Source organism: Dendrobates tinctorius, unplaced genomic scaffold, assembly GCF_039654945.1.
Source record: "Dendrobates tinctorius isolate UK_male_01 unplaced genomic scaffold, ASM3965494v1 ptg000174l, whole genome shotgun sequence".
Lineage (NCBI taxonomy): Eukaryota > Metazoa > Chordata > Amphibia > Anura > Dendrobatidae > Dendrobates > Dendrobates tinctorius.
The window spans coordinates 5,281,822-5,302,443 of record NW_027361841.1 but is presented as its reverse complement, the minus strand read 5'-3'; the positions used below and the strand labels follow the sequence as shown (position 1 = coordinate 5,302,443).

At 41.8% G+C, this 20,622-nt stretch overlaps 1 protein-coding gene across 2 annotated transcripts in view; it reads left to right on the top strand.

Moving 5' to 3' along the window:
• Positions 1–20,622, top strand: part of GRM3 (glutamate metabotropic receptor 3) — a 608,887-nt gene that overhangs the window by 374,438 nt on the left and 213,827 nt on the right. For both annotated transcript variants that reach the window (XM_073551300.1, XM_073551301.1), the window contains one exon: positions 15,288–16,137. In XM_073551300.1, coding sequence (XP_073407401.1) covers positions 15,288–16,137 — 850 coding nt within the window. The remainder of the gene's footprint in view (positions 1–15,287; positions 16,138–20,622) is intronic.

Below are 20,622 nucleotides of genomic sequence, written 5' to 3'. Positions count from 1 at the left end.
AAATCGAAGTCTTTTTTGGCATAGTAATTAAGGCCAACTGAAATACTTATTAGCACACAACATAAAATATAACTGAAAAAAGAATTGGCTTCTTCCAGTGCCTGGGTGCAGGTTAAAAAAATATTTTTCTTTATTGGAAAATTCTTAAAAGATAAGCAAACGACATAGATGAAAGCTGAAAGGCAAAGAATGACGCGTTTCAAATTCTATCTGGCATTCTTTGTGCACAATGGATCTCCTTGTTGTAGTAGTGAGATGGATTTTTTCTTATTTTGATAAAATATAACTGCCTGATATAGTTCCTAAAAGTATAAACTGCATGTAAAGTGTGAAAAATCTTTTTTACATATCTGGACAAACATAATATCTGACCTTATTATATGCACTAAAATTGAATCCAAGGAAATGTTAATCTGTCAGAACTCTCACTGGTAAGGGGTTTTGTGGCAGCTATTCATATTTTTCCATGTAATAAGTTTGATTAAAAAGTGTGCACAAATGAGCTTAATATATTTTGCATTTATAACTTAAGTGTCATGATCCTGGTTGGATCTAACAGATTAAATGCACAAAGTAACCTTTTTTTCCTTTGGCTGTGTGCCAAAGGTGGTTTTGCCCCCCGGTGGCCATTGGGAATATTGCTTTCAGGCTGAAAGAGAGTCCCGGGCAGCTCAGTGAGAGTCCTGGAGTGGCAGCTATGGTGTCTGCGAGGAGGTCTGGCATGGTTTGGTGGAGTTGCAGCTATGGTGTCAGCAAGGAGTTCTTGCATGGCTTGGTGGAGTGGCAGCTATGGTGTAGAGCTGCATTCATGATGCTGGATTCGGTTGCTGAAAAGCTAGACTCAAGATGCTGGACACTTTTGCGGAAAGCTGGACTCATATGCTGGACTCTGTTTGCTGGACAGCTGCACGCAGGTGGTGGACTTTGTTTGCTCCAAGGCTGCACTATGGTGTTGGACCCGGTCGGAGGAAAAGATGCACACAGGTGGTGGGCTCTGTTCCTGGGAGCGTAAGCAACAGAGCAAAGCTAAGTGGTGTTCCCCTGTTTTGTCTCTTTTCCTTATGTGTGTTTAGTGCAGTGGTGAGATTAGATTCCGCACCATCTACTTCACTAGTGAGGGTTTAGGTGGAGGGCGAGCTAGGGTTTAAAGGTATCCTGAGTGGCGCCTGGTGCAGAACCGGCCTAGGGAACGTTAGGAGTGTAGAGACACTGACTCAGGGGTGTGCAGAAGGTCTCCACTTCCCCGTTTCCCTATCGCAGGGCCATCATTGTTATTGTTACCCAGGTTTCCCCTTTATTGTTTAAATTCGCCTTACTGGAGGCGGGGTTTCCAAACTTACGTGTATTTCCGAAATTCGCCTGTTGGAGGCGGCGTATCCAGCTGCACTTGTTATTTAAATTCGCCCAACTGGAGGCGGTGTATCCAGGGTCACGCGTGTCATCTAAATCCACCCTGCTGGAGGCGCTGTGTCCAGCCACGCATGACCGTGACATTAAGGACCATAAACAAGCATTGATCTACTATATAAATGGCAAATTACATTGAAACAGAAGAATTGTTTTGTCAGCGGCACGTCACCTGTTCACATGAGGGAATGTACTTCCAAAAATATAACTTATTGTCATACATGAACAGTAAAATCAATGTTTCGCTCATCTGTGGGCTGACCACTGACTCATTTGTTGATTATAGGCCTGTCTAATTGGGCCTTAACATTTCAATATTTAAAAGGAGCCTGTCACCTCTTTTTGCCGCTATAAGATGCAGCCACTGCCTTTCAGGGCTTATCTACATCATTCTATAATGCTCTAGATAAGCCCCTGATCCGACCTGCAAGATAAGATTATTTTACTCACCCGTGGGGGCGGTCTGATGCGGTCTGGTCTGATGGGTGTCGCAGGTCGGTGTCCAGTGCCTCCCATCTTCAAAGTACTGCAGTGCGCAGGCACCAGGAAAGGTCAGGGAGGCCCAGCACCTGCGCACTGCAGTACTTTGCTCTGCCCTCAACAGGGCAGAGAATTACGCTTGTGCAGGAGCGCGACACGAAGCTGTCACGACTGCGACCGTGGACGCGGGCCGACAGGCACCTCCACGCCATCGGCGAGGGGCAGGCGTCCCCCGGGGACGCAATATGGACCCTCTATGCCACAGAGGGGGACCCGGGACTACCCGAACTATGGAAGGGCAGCAAGCGGGATTCTGTGGCAGCTGAGCATGTGGATAAAGAAGACACGTAGGACTAGATAACACCGCACAACTTCAGGTATCAAAAACGTAATGTTTACTAAAGTAAAGTCACAGTACATAGATGAAACAGGGCTATGCCAGGCTCCCGATTCCACACCTCCCAGAAGGGTACCACCCAGTGGACCCCAAGGCACCAACGGATCACCGAGGCACACATAGGCGGGACATCGGGACCCAGGCAGGACATGAGGGTACCTAAGGACATCAGGACACAGGCCAGACATCAGGACATCAGGCTGGACATCAGGCCATCAGGACACAGGCAAGACATCATGGTGCATGAGGTCATCAGGACATCAGGCTAGACATCAGGACACAGGCAAGACATCAGGGTACACGAGGTCATCAGAACATCAGGGTACACGAGGACATCAGGACAATCAGGGTCACCCACAGGACAACAGAGTCATCAGCAGACATCAGACAGGAGTCGTTCAGTTCCGGACATGCAACACGACTTACAGGCACCACTGCAGTCATCAAGCTCCAGGCAGCGGTCATCAAGTTCCAGACTGCAGTCGTCAGGCTCCGGGCATCGGACCTAGGAAGGAACTCAAGCATGATGGTGCTAGAACTGCAGGATTGCTGGGCCTTCATGGAGCTAGCACCGCATGGTAGTCAGAGCACAGGGTAGTAGATGCTCAGCAGGAACACCGGTTACAAGAGACTCAGAGTCACTGTCTGCGAGGCTCCAAAAACAGAGGGATTCCAGGAATATAACACAGCAGACAGTTCAGACATGGTCAGGTACAGGATAGGTACAGGATCAAGGATTCAAGCCTGGATACACCGCCTCCAGGGCAGGGCGAATTTAGACAGGGTCAGGTACAGGATAGGTACAGGATCAAGGATTCAGGCCCGGATATACCGCCTCCGGGGCAGGGCGAGGGAACAGGACAAAGCAGAAATCAAGGCAGGGCATTTTGTACCAAAACAGAGACAGACCACGTCCAGGGACACGGACACGAGACACACAGTGCAAAGTTCAGGAGCTTTGTGAGTTGTGAGTAGCTCTGGCGCCGCCCATAGGGCAGGGTAAGTTTATAAAGCAGCTGCCTCTCAGCAATTGGCTGGGGACAGCATTTCAAGTACACACACAAACCCTGATAAAAGCAGGGGAGGTGTGGCCGCACATGCCCTAAGCACACACAGAAACCATTGCAGCACCATCAGTGCAGGAACTGCAGCCTAGAGCATCATCTGCAAGCCTAGACACACATGGAAAGTCATGTACCAGCTGCAAACATCTTATAGCGGCAAAAAGAGGTGACAGGTTCCCTTTAAAACAGATCTCATTTAGTCTAGTTATACAGTAATTCTTTGAGCGTAGCACTAATAAATATGTCATTTTACAATAAAGCTTATATCTATTTACTTTTAAATAATAATTTATGTAAGAAAATAGAAAAGATCCATAATTGTATTAATTTCAGCAATATACCTTGCTTGTCTGAAGCATATCACACTTCTAGAATTTGTTTTCTGAGCAGATATTTCTTACCTTTGTAATTGCAGTCATCATTTATTTATATGTAAGAAAAGCTCCTGTGGAGCTAACATTCTCATTTTACTATTTCAAACACACATAGATACATACCGTAATAAACAACTCACATAAAAGCAAGGTGACCCAACTAAACATTTGGCGATTGAAGGAGAATGTTACAGCACAGCAATGCAGGTACTAGTCACTATACACTTTACTGACCTGTGCAGTAGGCGTAGAGGGAAGCTGGTTTGTAAATCTATTTCTAAAAGTCCTATTAGGAACTTCTAGGTTAGTAAAGAAGAACTTAGCTAAAGCAGGACAAATCTGTAATGATGTCCTTCAGATATAAGAAAAGGACATTGCTGGAGATTTACTAGGCTAAATGTGCTAGAGATTCTAGCTCAAATTGCACCAATGAAACTGTTGTACAAGGCATGTGCATGATTCTAGTGACTACTCTCGGATACTGAAGAACAGCTTCTTTTCAAATGAATGGACCTGTTCTGCAGTTCTCCAGGATTACCACTGAACAGTGTGATACATTGGAAGTATCTTCTGTCTGGCACTATATTTACCATCTTCTTATTATACCATTATTTTTTAGCTGCTATATTCCATCTACCTCACTGTAAATACCCTCTATAAGTCTTGTCTAAATTTATATGTGCAATAAAATTTGTTATTGTTTATAATCCTCTCTCAATTGTGATATATTTCTACTCTACTTATACTGTATTTAACTTAAACATTATTGTTAATTTATTCTATGCTATTAGTAGTTACATACACTTGAGATTCAGTTTTTGGTTTAGCTGTCTGCATTATCTGTTGACAGGTGAATGCACTTATCAGTTATAATTCCACCAGCAGCACTAAAAACCCACTCTGACAAAACACTAGCGGCAGGGCAGGCCAGAACCTCCAAGTTGTAGAGAGCCAGTTTGTGCCACGTGTCCAGCTTGGATACCCAATAATTACAAGACACAGAGGAGTCATGGAGGACGTTGGAACGGTAAGCAAGGAACTCCCTCAGCATCTTCCAAACCATTCCATTCCTTGTGACATTACCCCACACCTCTGGGCCAGGGAGATGGGAGGGTCTGAGAAAACGTTCCCAGAACTTTGCCAGTGTTCCCCTGCCTCTGCTGGATTGGAGTTGTGTCTCTCTCGCCTGTACTCCTTGGTTGTCCAAAGAACTGTGACGTCTGCCGCCAGCGTTTTCAGATGGGAATTTTTTTAATAACTTTGCAACAAGGACCTTCTGGTACTGCACCATTTTAATAGACCTGTCTGCCTCTGGAAGAAGAGATTGAAAGTTCTCCTTGTAACGTGGATCTAGAAGTGTCACCAACGAGTAATTAGTGTCACCGTAAATTTTCATAATGCAAGGGTCACGGGAAAGGTTGAGCAACATAAAGTCAGCCATGCGTGCCAGACTAGTAACAGGCAAGCCAATCCACATTGGGATGACATGAGGCTGGGCTGTATGTAATTACCCTGTATGCTTCCTTGCTGCATGTCCTCGTGCTCCGCCTGCAATGCATCCTCTTTCATTGTGAACAGAGAGATTTTCAGAATGCAGAGAAGTGGGAGGGTGACACTAATTATGGCATCATCGCCGCAAACTATCTTGGTGGATTCCTCAAAGTTTTGGAGGATGATACATATGTCTGACATCCATGTCCACTCCTGAGGTCTTATGTGTTGAGTCTGACCTGAATGGGGACATCACATACTAGTCGGTGGGCCGGAAGCTGCAAATTCTGCTGAAGCACGGCAAGGGCGGAGGAAGCTGGAGCTGACTTCGAAAATGGGCACACAGGTGGTGTACTTTCAGAAAACATTGAACAATGAGGTTAAGCACCTGAGCCAGGCATGGTACGTGTGTGAGCTCGCCTCGACCAGGTTCCGGCCATTGTCACACATGACCAGGCCTGGCTGTAGGTTCAGCGGTGTCAGCCACACATCTGCCTGCTCTTTCAGAACTGTCCACAACTCTTCAGCATTCTGTGGTTTGTCACCTAAGCATATTAGCCTGTTAACGCTTAGCTGAGGCAGTGCTGCAATGCTTCCAGCTGATAACTGATGTGCTCATTTTGGAGATGGAGGCTGAAGAGGAGCAGGAGGAGGAGGATGATGAGGTGTAGGAGCTGTAAATTGTGGGGGCAACCCTGATTGACTAGGGCCTGCAATCCTCGGCATCGGGATGATGTGTTCCATTCCAAGGTCTGTCTGAGTCCCGGCTTCCAATGCGTTAACCCATTGGGCCATCAGTGAGATGTAGCATCCCTGCCCCCAAGAACTTGTCCACGTGTCCATGGTTAGATGGGCTTTCCCAGTAACAGCATTGTTCAGGGAACAGGTAATGTTGAGGGACACGTGCTTATGTAATGCTAGGATGGCACACCGGGAGAAATAGTGGCAGCTGGGTACTGAGTACCTTGGGACGGCCGCCGACATCAGGTTGCGGAAACCTTCCGTCTCTACAAGCCTAAAAGGCAACATTTCGACCGCAAGCAGATGAGAAATGTGTGAATTTAGTACTGTGGCCTGTGTGGCACTGGCTGCGTATTTACGCTTGCATTCCAATGACTGGGGTATGGACAACTGAAGGCTGCGCTTGGGCAAGAACTTGAATGTATTTGATGATGGTGGTAGTTGAGTGTGTGCAGGGCAGGAGGCATCTTCGCATGCACCGTGGACAGGGGATTGGCTTGCACACACAACAGTGGACGAAGCAGTGTTTTCACCCACAGACACTGTTCCTGGAGCCTGGGGTTCGGTCCACAAAGTTGGGTGCTTTGCTGCCATGTGCCTGATCATGCTGGTGGTGGTCAGGCTGTTAGTTTTGCTACCCCTGCTGATGCAAGCATGGCAGTTGGTGCAAATGGCCTGTTTGGGGTTATCAGCAGAGTCTTTAAAAAACAACCAGACTCAGGAAGACCTAACAGTTGTACTGCCAACTTCCGTCATGCTGGTGTTACGAGGAACGATTGCCCGCCTTCTGTCTGCGGCCAACACACTGCTTCTTCCTGCCTGTTGGGGTTCTGCACCTCCCTCCCCCTGTGTGCTGCTGTCCTCGCTCTGCATGTCCTCTTGCCAGGTTTGGTCAGTTGCTATATCATCCACCACCTCAGATTCCACTTCTGCACCCTGGTCCTCCTCCTGACTTTCTGGCAATTGTGTCTCATCATCATCCACCTTTTGTGACACGTTCCCAGCATTGCCTTTGTGTGAACATGACTGTTCAAATATTTGGGTATCGCTACATGTAATCTCTTGCCCCGCTTCAATTGGACCGGGCAAGAGGCCCGAATCTATAACTGGAAAACTGAACAGCTCTTCAGAGTGTCCAAGTGTGGGATCAGTTGTCTCTGGGCAGTCAGCACGGCATGAGGTAGGAGTATCAGGGCGAAGAATATGCGTTCCAGACTCACGGTTACTCAGACGACTCAGGGTGCTGGTGGTGGTGGAAAAGTGAGTGGAAACATTATCCGCTATCCACCCAACAACCTTTTGACACTGCTCTGGCTTCAATAGTGCTGTTCTGCGGTCCACTATGAATTCGGACAGGAAGGTCATGCTAGAGATTTTGGTGTTTGCTGTGGCACAATTTCAGCTTGCCCATGGCCTCGGCCTCTGCATGTACCATCACCATCACGTCCACTTCCCATCCCTTGCCACGCCCCTTACTCATTTTAAATGGACTACAATATTTTCCACATTCACTACAAATGGCTGAATTGGTAGCGAACTTGTTATTTTAAAATATCTGGACTGTATGTAAAAATTTATTTTTGGTTATGAAACTGGTGTCAATAACTAGGGTAAGACACAGCTAGAATGTAGGCCTGAATCAATATACCCTGTAATTAATCCTTAGAAGGACTGTTGGTTAAGCTGGATTTGTGGATTCTATGATGGTATACCCACACTAACTAATAAAAGCACAAGTCTGTCCCTATCTCAGTAGCAGCTCTCCCTAAACTGTCTGATTCCAGACGTAACTGTGACAAGCAGGGCGGCAGCAGGTCTCTTATAAACCTGATGGTGCTGTGCAGCCAATCACTGTAATACCACAACAAACATGGTTGCAGCATTACAGTGCATGGCAGACAATCCCTGCATGTTGAGCACCAAAATTTCAGGGTAGAGACCCGAGCTCCCATCAAATAACCCCAGAAATGCTCAGTGCTCACTGAGTACCACGAGTATAGCAATACGCGGGAGAGTACCAAGTAGTGGCGAGCATGTTGGCTCATCACTAGTAAATAAGTCTGAATCGGCCAAAATGAATGAAAGTTCATTTCCTCTGGTTTAATCATATCATGCCCATGGCTTAATATATTATTACGGTTTCACTACTGTATGGCAGCCAAGTTATTTCTGTAAATAATTTATTTATGCACATTGGGGGACTTTCAGTTCTGTTTTTGAATTCGGAAAACATTAAAATAACAAAGCATATGTTAATAGAAGTCTGAATTTTTCCAGGAACCCAAATAAAAAAATTACAATTATCATTCTCAAAATAGCCAAGAGGTGTTACTGCTAGTTTAATATCCTTTCCTTTTATTTACCATATAATGAAGAAATGGAATTTATCATCAAAGAAGAAATGTATTCTACAGAGGCATGGGTAAATTATGCATTTTTTTGTTTAAGGAAGTGAAAGTGATTTTATGAACTGTGCATGGATCTTTTGTAGGAAAATGTTGGATACATTTTTCAGATACATATCAGGCCTGCTGGTAAATAAAACAGTTCATCCCCATCAAATTTTGATTTGCAGGAATACATCGGAGTGGAGTTAGAAATGTCTGCAGTAGTGCATATTTAGTAATGTAAACAGCCTTATTAGCAAGAAATCTCCAGCCGCTAAGAGCTATTTTATTTTTGGGACAATACACAAAGCAACAGAGAAAATACAATGAATATAGATGTGACTTAAATGTTTTATACAAATAAATGTATTTATATGGACTCAGTACAATTGGTCAATACATGTGAATAGAGCGGCACATACAAAAATATTATCTTGTAACAATGTCAACTATTTGTAATTATTGTAGCTAAAGCAGGAGAAACATAACTTTAAAGAAACTATGTTATACCGGCATGTACACAGATGCCTTTCACTAGGGATCTCCATTGGCACAAGCGGACGCTCCATTTAAACCGGATCGCCCCCTGCCCTAACATGCCTCCTGAAGAAGCAGTGCGAAACGTGCATTGGGTCAGAGGGATGTCCGGTCAATTTCAATCACCAGACCTCTGGTATGTTTTCATGCCCTTTCAAACCATGTAAATATGAAATGTCCACTTGGTTTGCGACCAATCATCGACAGTTGCTTAGTCGTCGCGGCAACATGGCCGCATCGCTTATTGTACAGGCACATTACAGCCGTTAAAGGCATCACTGCTGCATCGCTCATTACACAGGCACAGTCCAGTACATATTCTGGAGTACAATACATTAAGTAACAGCAGAACAGTGACTGCAGCTCTGGGTGTAACTTGAATACAATACATTAGGTAAGATCTGAACAATGACAGCAGCTCTGGGTGTAACTGGAGTATAATACATTAGGTAAGAGCAGAACGATGACTGCAGCTCTGGGTGTAACTAGCATAGAATACATTAGGTAACAGCAGAAAAGTGACTGCAGCTCTGGGTGTAACTGGAGTACAATACATTAAGTAAGATCTGAACAGTGACTGCAGTTCTGGCTGTAACAGGAGTATAATACATTAGGTAAGAGCAGAATGGTGACTGCAGCTCTGGGTGTAACTGGAGAACAATACATTAGGTAACAGCAGAACTGTGACTGCAGCTCTGGGTGTAACTTGCGTTCAATACATTAGGTAACAGCAGAAAAGTGACTGCAGCTTTGGGTGTAACTGGAGTACGATACATTAGGTATGATCTGAACAGTGACTGCAGCTCTGACTGTAACAGGAGTATAATACATTAGGTAAGAGCAGAACGGTGACTGCAGCTCTGGGTGTAACAGGAGTACATTAGGTAACAGCAGAACAGTGACTGCAGCTCTAGGTGTAACTTGCATACAATACATTAGGTAAGAGCAGAACAGTGACTGTAGCTCTGGGTGTAACTTGAGTACAATACATTTGGTAAGATCTGAACAATGAGTGCAGCTCTGGCTGTAACAGGAGTATAATACATTAGGTAAGAGCAGAACAGTGACTGAAGCTCTGGGTGTAACTGGACTCTACAATACATTAGGTAAAAGCAGAACAGTGACTGCAACTCTGGGAGTAACTAGCGTACAATACATTAGATAACAGCAGAACAGTGACAGCATCTCTGGGTGTAACTGGAGTACAATACATTAGGTAACAGCAGAACAGTGACTGCAGCTCTGCCTGTAACTGGAGTACAATACATTAGGTAACAGCAGAACAGTGACAGCATCTCCGGATGTAACAGGAGTATAATACACTAGATGGTGGCCCGATTGTATCGCATCGGGTATTCTAGAGTCTCTGTTAAAATAAAAAATAGTTATAAAAATAGTTATATACTCACCTTCCGACGACCCCCGGACTCTGTCCCTCCTCTCACCATGCTCCCGGCATTTTTCGGCGGTCCCAGTAATGCTTAGCGAGAAGGGCCGGAGATGACGTCACTCTTGCTAGAGCGCAATGTCATCAGCGGTGTTTCGCACAAATCATTACTGGGACCGGAAGATGCCGGGAGCGTGGTGAGAGGAGAGAAAGAGTCCAGGGGCCGTCGGGAGGTGAGTATATCACTATTTTTTATTTTAACAGAGACTTTAGAATACCCGATGCTATAAAATCAGGCCACCATCTAGTATCCTGTATATTTGTATGCCATATTGGCACTTATTTACATTAGGGTATAATGCATGCTTACTATTATATAACTTATTGGGCTTTAGTAGGGTATGTGAAAACAGGTACACATTAGGTCGGTATTAATTTCTAAGTGGTTTCCTATGGTTGTACAGTCCCTCATTCATCATTCCTGTACCTTTTCTTCATATTTTGTTTTTAAAATGTCAATAAAGAATATTTTTATATCCTATGCCATTCAGTGATAATCTGTTTTTTCACACTATGGTTTCCACAATAGTGATCATGTTATACCGAAATCAGAGCTTCCCAACTACCATAAAATATCCAAAATGCTCAAAAAAACAGAGGAGATCATTTACAGTCATGACTGAAAGTGTTGGAACCTTTGAAACTGTTCCAGAAGTGAAGTATTTCTCCCAGAAAATTATTGCAATTACATATGTTTTTTTATACACATGTTTATTTCCTTTGTTTGTATTGGAACAACACAAAAACACAGAGAAACAAAAAGCAATTTAAACATAATTTCACACAAAACCCCAAAAATGGGCAGGACAAAATTGCTGGCGCCCTAAACAATATTTGGCTGCACACTCTTTGGAATAAATACAGTTGTGCTCAAAAGTTTACATACCCCGGCAGCTTTTATGCACACACACTGATTATAAGCAAACAGGTCACAGGTGATGATGTTACCTTTAGTAGCCATTCAAACCCATTTGTGTCAACTTCTGTGCATGTTATCAGCCCAAAATCACCAAGGTATGTAAACTTTTGATCAAGGTCATTTGTATGTTTTGGGTTGTCATTATGATTTAGAAAGAGAAAACACAGTAGTTTGACAATAAATGGCTTCACCCAACCACTAACCATGAGTGCAGAAAAAGTTTTGGTGTTATCATTCATAATCTCTGAAAAAAAGGCCAAGAAAGCAAACATTCTTCCGGGACATGTAAACTTTTGAGCACAACTGTAACTGCAATTAATCATTTCCTATAATCATCAACAAGCTTCTACACCTCTCAACTGTAATTCTAGACCATTCTTCTTTAGCAAACTGCTCCAGGTCTCTCATTTGAATGATTCTTTCTATCAACAGCAATTTTAAGATCTCTCCTCAGGTGTTCAATGGGATTTTGAGCCAAACTCATTGCTGGCCACTTCAGAACTCTCCTTTGTTTCCATCCATTTCTGGGTGCTCCTTGAAGTATGTTTGGGGTCATTGTCCTCCTGGAAGACCCATGACCTAGGACGCAAACCCAGCTTTCTCACTATGCACTAAATTGCAACACAAAATCCTTTAGTAACATTCACATTTCATAATGTCTTGCACATAGTCAAGGCACCCAGTGCCAGATACAGCAAAACAACCCCAAACATCTTTGAATCTCCGCTGTATTCTACTGTAGATACTGTGTTCTTTTCTTTGTAGGCCTCATTCCATTTTTGGTAAACAGTAGAATGATGTGCTTTACTAAAAAGTTCTATCTTGGTCTAATCTGTCTACAAGATGCGTACCCAGAATGATTTTGGCTTACTCACAAATATTTTGGCAAACTGCAGTCTAGCTTTTTTATGTCTCTGTGTCAGTAGTGGGGTCGTCCTGAGTCTCCTGTCATAGCTTTTCATTTCATGCAAATGTCGACAGATAGTTTATGCTGAAAATAATGCACCCTGAGCCTGTAGAACAGCTTGAATTTCCTTGGAAGTTGATTAGGGCTGCTTATCCTGCCATCCATGGAAATTAGCTACAGTGTAATCTTCTTGATTATGTTTTGCACTGTGGACAAAGGAGCATCAAAATCTTTGGAGATTGACTTGTAACCTTGGGATTGTTGATATTTTCCAACAACTTTGGTCCTCATGTCCTCAGTGTAATGTCTACCATTGCCTCCGCATGGTTCCCCTCCTCCCACTATGAGGGGATGCCAGCTTACTTACCTTTCAGCCACATCAGCATCCTCTTGAGCTTTCTCCTCCTTCCCTGTGCACGCCGCACTGTGCTCCGGCAGTGCATCTAGTGCGCATGTAGTCGCGCTCCCAGCTCCTAAAAGGGGCAACGCGTGCACATGGTAACATGCTCCCAGCAAACATCTGGGAGGCGTTTAGTTAATGTGATCCCTTACAAGATGTCTCCCACCCAATAGCTGGGAGGCATCTTGTATTAAACTAACCCTCCCCAATAGGGAGGTGACCAAGCAACCCCTTAGCTTAGTCTTAGTGGTGTTGATGTGTGCAACTGTATGTGGCCAGCCCCTCCATCGTCGTCTGTTATAGTTGTTCTCATATCCTGAGTTCTTGTTAGTCTAGTGTAGTATGTCCATGTTTCAGTGACCGCTTTGGTGATATCCTAATTCTTTAACGACATCTGTGGTACCTTTACCCTGTCTCCTTGTCTGTGCAGCCTGTCCTGTATTCGTTGTCTCTGATCCTAGAGTGACCAGCTCCAGAACTGATTCCTGATATCAACGTGTGTGAACAAGAACCTGTCTTCAATATCCTAGTTGTCCATACAATCTGTCAGTCTCTGTTACCTGATTGTCAGTGACCTTGGTAACGTCACCCCATGTCAGAGAACCCAACCCCTGGGATTGGCAGCTGCCGCACTGGTGCCTTTTTAGGTCATTGGGATCATGAACAATGTGCACCTCCTGTGGGGAGATAACACTTAAACAGTTCTCTTCTCTTTTCCTTCTCCATGCTTAGTGTGGCACACAGATAAGCAATGCAGAGACTGAGTCAACTTCTCCCCATTTAATCTGGTTTCAGCTCTGATTTTCATATTGCCCACACCTGTTACTTTCTACAGGTGAGTTTGATTGAGCATCACATACTTGAAACAAAGTTTACACAATTGTGTTTACACAATTCTGGAAAGGTGCTAGCAATTTTGTCTGCCCATTTGAGGGGGTTTGTGTGAAATTATGTCCAATTTGCCTTTTTTTCTCTTTATTTTGTGTTGTTCTAATGCACACAAAGGAAATAAACACATGTGATCATCAGAGACCCATACACAACATAGAAAACAACTTTACTACACATAGCTCTTGTCCACCAGTTATCATAGTAGTGCCCCTGAAAGTGATTTCAACAGATTTCCCCAGTAGTTAAAAAAGTTTGATCTTTCGGAATAATTATCAAATCTCTCAGCCTTCCCAAATACTTACCTTTCCCAAGTCATTTGGTGTTCCCTCTCCTCCATATCCAATGGAATGCGCCTGTGAGTGAAGGAAAGTTCAAGAACCGAAAAACATAAATAGCTGAGTGGTTGGTCTGAGGTCTGTAAATGAGTAGTTTTAGGGTCTGATCTTTTGTAAAAAGAGGGTGTATTTTTCTAAGGCCTGTAAAAAATTCAAATTTGGACTGAAGTGTGTAAATCTGGTGGGGGGCTGGTATGTAAGAAGCTGGGGTCTGTATAAAGAATCGGGTTTGGGGCATATTTTTTTCTGTTCTCTAATGTGTGCTTTGCATTTGTTTAGGTAGGTTCTGTATTTATTTTGAGGTGTGCTCTTGAGACTTGTATGAATTTTTTTTATTCAAATGTTGTGGGTTGGAGAAGTGTCCTATATAATGGGTGAGGCACAAGGGAAAAATGTGTGCTATACCCGCATCCTTTTGCTTGTCTTTGAATCTTCCATTATATCACTTCTCAAATCTTTGTATGTATAACAAAAATCTGCAGAAAATATAGGAATGCTATATTGTGTGTTAATATTGTTTTATCAAGGCAGTTTTTCAGATTTTCAAACTTATTTCTTTTATCTTATAAATTCGCAGTGACTTCATGAAAACTTCTACATTCCAGCTTTATGCAATAAATAAGTACAAGCTCCGATCTTTAACATTCCTCCCCTAATCTCAGACTGTTACGGGCAGGAACTGTAATCTAAAGCCACAATTCAGTTAATACTCTGTCTATATCACTGCCTCATTGAAGACTGATTTATACAAGTAAAGTGAAAGATATTGATCAATGAAGAAGAACAAATATAGAAGGAAAAAAGTTTGATATATGTAGATGCATTTTTTATAATAAGGTATATTAGGTTTCTTATATTTGTTTGTACTTTTGCTTTAAAGGGGTTTTCAAATCTCCAAGATCCTATCTCAATGTAGTCAGAGTAATAATAACAAATTTCTTCAATTAGAAATGTAGTATAGCTTTTCTAATTCTCTATGTTGCTTACCCCATATGTAGGCATTGCATTAGCTTAGGTATCCATGGATGCGAACACTCATATAGTGACAGTTAGTTGTTAGTAGAGATGAGCGAATTTGTTTGGATTTTATCCCCGAATCTGATTTTGACATATTCGAGCCGAATGTGTGTCTTATGATCGGTTCCAAACATATTCAGTAATTTCTACTCCCATTGACTCTAATGACGTTTGACTGTGTTTGACGAATATTGCAAAAACAATATTCGATTCCGATTGTATTCGGAACAAAATCCGAACAAATTCACTCATCTCTAGTTGTTAGTCGTCATAACCATGGATACTTAAGCTACTGCAATGTCCTGCACATTGGGAAAGTGACATATTTGATATTATTATTATTATTAAGCCTACTAATTATTGGAATAGGATTTTGGAGATGGGAATACCCCTTTGAAAAAAATTTGTTAAAAAAAAAATTGTTCTAATTAATGTATTTTATATTCTAATAAAACTCCTATATCATTCCTAAAGTCTGGTTTTGTATTCACAGGTGGCTAATTTACTGAGACTCTTCCATATTCCTCAAATAAGCTATGCTTCCACCAGTGCCAAACTCAGTGACAAGTCACGTTATGACTACTTTGCAAGGACAGTGCCACCAGACTTCTATCAGGCAAAAGCAATGGCGGAAATTCTACGTTACTTTAATTGGACATATGTGTCTACTGTAGCTTCTGAAGGAGACTATGGGGAGACAGGAATTGAAGCCTTTGAACAAGAAGCACGACTGAGAAATATTTGCATCGCCACTTCTGAAAAGGTTGGGAGATCAAATATTAAAAAGTCTTATGACAGTGCTATCAAAGAACTTTTACAAAAGCCCAATGCAAAAGTTGTTGTTCTTTTCATGCGGAGTGATGATACCCGAGAACTTTTAGCAGCTGCCAACAGGTTTAATGCCTCATTTACATGGATTGCCAGTGATGGGTGGGGTGCACAAGAAAGTATTGTAAAAGGCAATGAGCATATTGCATATGGGGCTATTACATTAGAACTTGCTTCACATCCTGTCAAAGAGTTCGATAGGTATTTTAAAAGCCTCAATCCCAGCAACAATCATCGAAATCCTTGGTTTAAGGATTTTTGGCAACAAAAATTTCAATGCAGTCTTCATAATAAAACTGAAAAACCGTGTGACAAGCGCCTCAATATCAACAGCTCTAACTATGAGCAAGAATCAAAAATTATGTTCGTAGTTAATGCAGTGTATGCCATGGCACATGCCCTGCATCAAATGCAACGGACTCTTTGCTCAAATACTTCTCAACTCTGTGATGCCATGAAAACTGTAGATGGTAAGACGCTCTACAAGGATTATTTGCTGAAAGTTAACTTTACAGGTAAGCTTTTAGGACAGTCTTATATTACTGAAAATGCACTAATTAAACAAGCTATGTGAATTAATGAGCTTTTTTCGGTTTTAATTGCTGTTTTTCCATCTGGTTAAGCCATCTAGAATATGAGCAGAAGTAAAGCAATTTATATGCAAGGAGATACATAAAAACATTAGAAAGCCTGAACCCAATGATCAGAGAGTACAGATGTTGTGCTACATAATTAGATGCTAAGAGTTTGGATGTTAATTTAAATTCCCTACATTTTTCTTTGAATGTAAACTGCATCATAAGAAGGATAAGAAACAGTGAACAACTTAAAAAAAACCATTGTCTTCAGCCACAGGCAAGAAGAATTAAAGCACCAGGAGATGATCCTAATGTTGAGACAAACCTTATGCTAACTTGTATTATAGCACTGACATTTAACTTCTGCAAGTTTGAGTACTAAAGATTTAAATTGATCTGCCGATGTCTTTAAAGTTTTTGTGGTCCTACACAGTTTGTGCTAAAATATTCATAATTTTTATCTATTTTAAAGTACCCTTACCTCATCATACATGTGAAATGATGCAACCAGGATTTACAATATATAACATGTGTATATAAAATACATATATATACAACATATGGTACAAAATAAGTACAACAAACATGACAAAATGAGTGTCAAACTAGTACATAAGGATGGAGTGCTTACAATCTACAAGGAAAGAAGGAAGGAAATAATGAAGGTAGAAACTGCTGATAAGGAAGTTTAGTGTCTGCAGGGTAATTTTAAGTTGTAAGCCTTTCTGAAGAGGTAGGTTTTATGGTTGTTTTTGAAAGTTTTAAAGGGATAAATCTTGGAGCTAATTATGAGAAAATCAGTCAATATGAGTGCAAATATGGAGGTCTTCTGAGGACCAGAGATTACATGTAGGGAGGTAAAGAGAGATTAAGTCAGAAATACAGTATGTGTTATGGACAGCCTTCTAAGCCATTCTAAGTATTTGAATTGAATTCTGTATAATTTGTTAGTCATTAAAGGGAATGATAAGCAACAGAGTTGACAATTAGGTTGAGGAGAAAAATTGTGTTTTATGTAAATCAAGAGTGAAGGAGGTTGCACTAGTCGAGGCTGAAGATAAAAAGGCATGCAGTAGCTTATGCCTTATCTTAAAGTAAAGATTGGTTTTAAGAACTAAAGACCAAAGGAGGACAAAGATGGATGCCCTCTGAAGACCAGAGATTATATGTATGGAAGCAACAAGAGATTAAGTCAGAAATGTTTTAAGGATACAGTATATGTAATGAACATCCTACTAAATCATTTCTAGTATGTGAACAGAATTTTATATCCAATGGCTAGTCAGTAATGAGATTGGTAGGCAACAGAGTTGAGAGTTAGGTTGAGGAGGAAAATAGTGTTCTTTGGGAAGCCACCGAGAAGGAGGTTGCAGTAATCGAGGCAGTAGATGAAGCGTCATGCAGTAGCATATATGCTTGCTAAAGCTCAGTTTGGGGATTCGATACGCTTACCTGTTGCTGTGAAGTTGGTTCCCCTGTCTTCTGAATATTGCCTTTTCTTCCCTGTCAAATGCTGATTGTTCCAATTGTCTTTGTTCACCCTTCTTGGTTTTGTACCTCTCCAGGTGCTTTCTATTTTCCCATTTTGGTCTGTGCTATCACATTCTGGATTGGGTTATATATTTGGTTCACCATTCACTGCACTTCCTTGCTGGCTGTACCTCTAGATGAATTTCCAGCCCTTCAGCTAAGGAGTTTACCTTACATGGTAAACACCAGTTGAATTCTTGCAGTGTGTCTGCTAGTTTTCCATCCCAGTTCCTCTTCCTTTCACCTTTTTAGGTTTTTGGGAGGTTATACTCATTCAGATTACTTTTGGCTCACTTTAGCTTACCCCCTCTAACCTATATGAACATGTTTTAATTTTCTCACCTTGAGTTTTTGTATCTTCCTGCAAACTTTCCTCTCCTGTTGTTGGCAGTGTGTTGCGACTTCCTCTCTGGTTCCTCAGGAGCTATGAGAAACCCCTTGGTGGCCTTGCAGGAATCAAGTTCTGCGGTGGTGTTTTTGAGTTTTGTAGTTAGAGTCTTTCTATACTATACAAGGATCAGTTGGGTATGAGTGCGGCCTCTCCCTGTAGTAGGTCTTTCCTTTTTTACCCATGATTGAGTGTGTATTAGGTTCATAACAATATCTCAAACTTGAGAAAAGATTGATTTTAACCCCTTAATGACCAGAAGTATTTTTAGTTTTGCATTTTCATTTTTTGCTCCCCTTCTTCCCAGAGAGATAACATTTTTATTTTTTTGGTCAAAATGGCCATGTGAGGGCTTGTTTTTTGCGGGACGAGTTGTACTTTTGAATGACACCATTGGTTTACCATGTTGTGTACTCGAAAATGAGAAAAAAATCCAAGTGGTGTGAAATTACAAAAAAGTGCAGTCCCACACTTTTTTTTTTACCATGTTCACATATTGCTAAAACTGACCTGCCATTATGATTCTCCAGGTCCTTATGAGTTCATAGACACCAACAAGTCTAGGTTCTTTTTTATCTAAGTGGTGAAAAAAAATTCCAAACTTTGTTAAAAAAAATTGGGCCATTTTCCGATACCCGTAGCATCTCCATATTTCGTGATCTCTGGTTGGTTGAGGGTTTATTGTTTTGCACGCCCAGCAGACATTTTTAATTATACCATTTTGGTGCAGATACGATCTTTTGATCACATTTTAATGCAATGTCGCAGTGACCAAAAAAAACCTAATTCTGTAATTCTGTCATTTTGACCTTTTTTTTTTTGCTACGTCTTTAGCAATCAGGTTAATCCTTTTTTTATTGATAGATCGGGCGATTCTGAACGCGGTGATACCAAATGTGTATGTTTGATTTTTTTTTTTATTGTTTTATTTTGAATGGGGCGAAAGGGGGGTGATTTGAAATTTTATCATTTTTTAATTTTTATAAAACTTTTTTTTTTACTTTTGGCATGTTTCAATAGTCTACATGGGAGATTAGAAGCTGCAATAATCCGATAGTCTCTGCTACATATTTCGATGATCAGATCACCTGTATGTAGTAGAATACCTCCGGCAGTGACAACCACAACCATAACCATAATCACAACCAGGAGACCTCTAGTTGTCATGCCAACACACCGGTGACCCGCGATCACGTGACAGGGGTCACCGATAGGCGGATTTAAAACACGATTGCCAGAAGTGCATGTTAAATGCTGTTGTCAGCATTTGACAGTGGCATTTAACCAGTTTACAGCTCAGCGTTTGACAGTAGCATTTAAAGAGTTTACAGCTGCAGGTGGATTGCGATTCCACCCACGGCTGTTCCAGGCACATGTCAGCTGTTCACAACCACTGACATGTGCCGGGAAAGATGTGGGCTAACCGCTGGAGCCGACATCAAAGGAGGGTGTACGACATTGGCATAAATTATGCCTGATGTCGGAAAGGGGTTAAGAACTGTTTGCGAGTTGGAGGTAAGAGGATGTGCTAAGGACTTGGATGTGTGGTTGGAAATGCAGGGTTAAATCAGGTTCAGCAGATTTCTGAGAGGAAAGTATGGTGCTATTAATCATGATTGATAGGTCTGATGATACAGCTACTTAAGAGAGAAAGGTAATACATTACGTCTTCTCAATGTTGAACTTTAGAGAACAAGAGTAGAAGTGGAAGGATATACAGTATCTAATAAACATATTGGAATTCTGGGTTATAGAGGTGCCACAACGGGTTATAGAGGTAAATCTGATTGTCATAAAAAGGTGTGTTGGTCCAAAGGCATAAATGAAGCAACGTTGAAGTCCCAGGGCAAAAGAGGATGAGATGATGAGGTATTGCTGCTTCTGTAGAATTTGTTGATTTTATTGTATGTATATTACCACGCAGTCTTCAAAAGCAGGCAAGGAATGTTTTCTTTTCCAGACAATCAGAAATAAAATCACTCAGGTCTCATTAAATTAAATTAAATGGGAATGGTCTAAAAGCAAAATTGTCTAGCTATTTATTTATTAATGACTTGAGGTAGCTGCCTGTTTCCTGTGTACACTGTGAAGCATACAGCCATCATGGACAGGCCTTCAAAGACCTATTTCTTTCTTTACATGATGATCACAGAAGGGTCCCTAATGATACTATTTTTCACCACATGTCCAGATCTGGAGATACAATATTTCCAATAAAATCATATTATGGGACAGGCATATTTCTAGAAATTGCATTCAGTAGTTCACAGAAGAACTGTACAGTGATCATCTGTATATAGCAGCCTGGAGCTAAAACAAAGGCCGATTATAATAAAAGGGTCCTGGCTGGTAGAGTTGAGTGAAACGGGTCGGTCAAATTCATAAGTCGCCGACTTTCGCTGAAGTCGGGTTCCATGAAACGAAACTCGACCATAGCGTGAGGTCGGCCACGAGGTCGGCGACCAAAGCGCCAAAGTCGCGTTTCAAATTATGCTTCCAGCGCC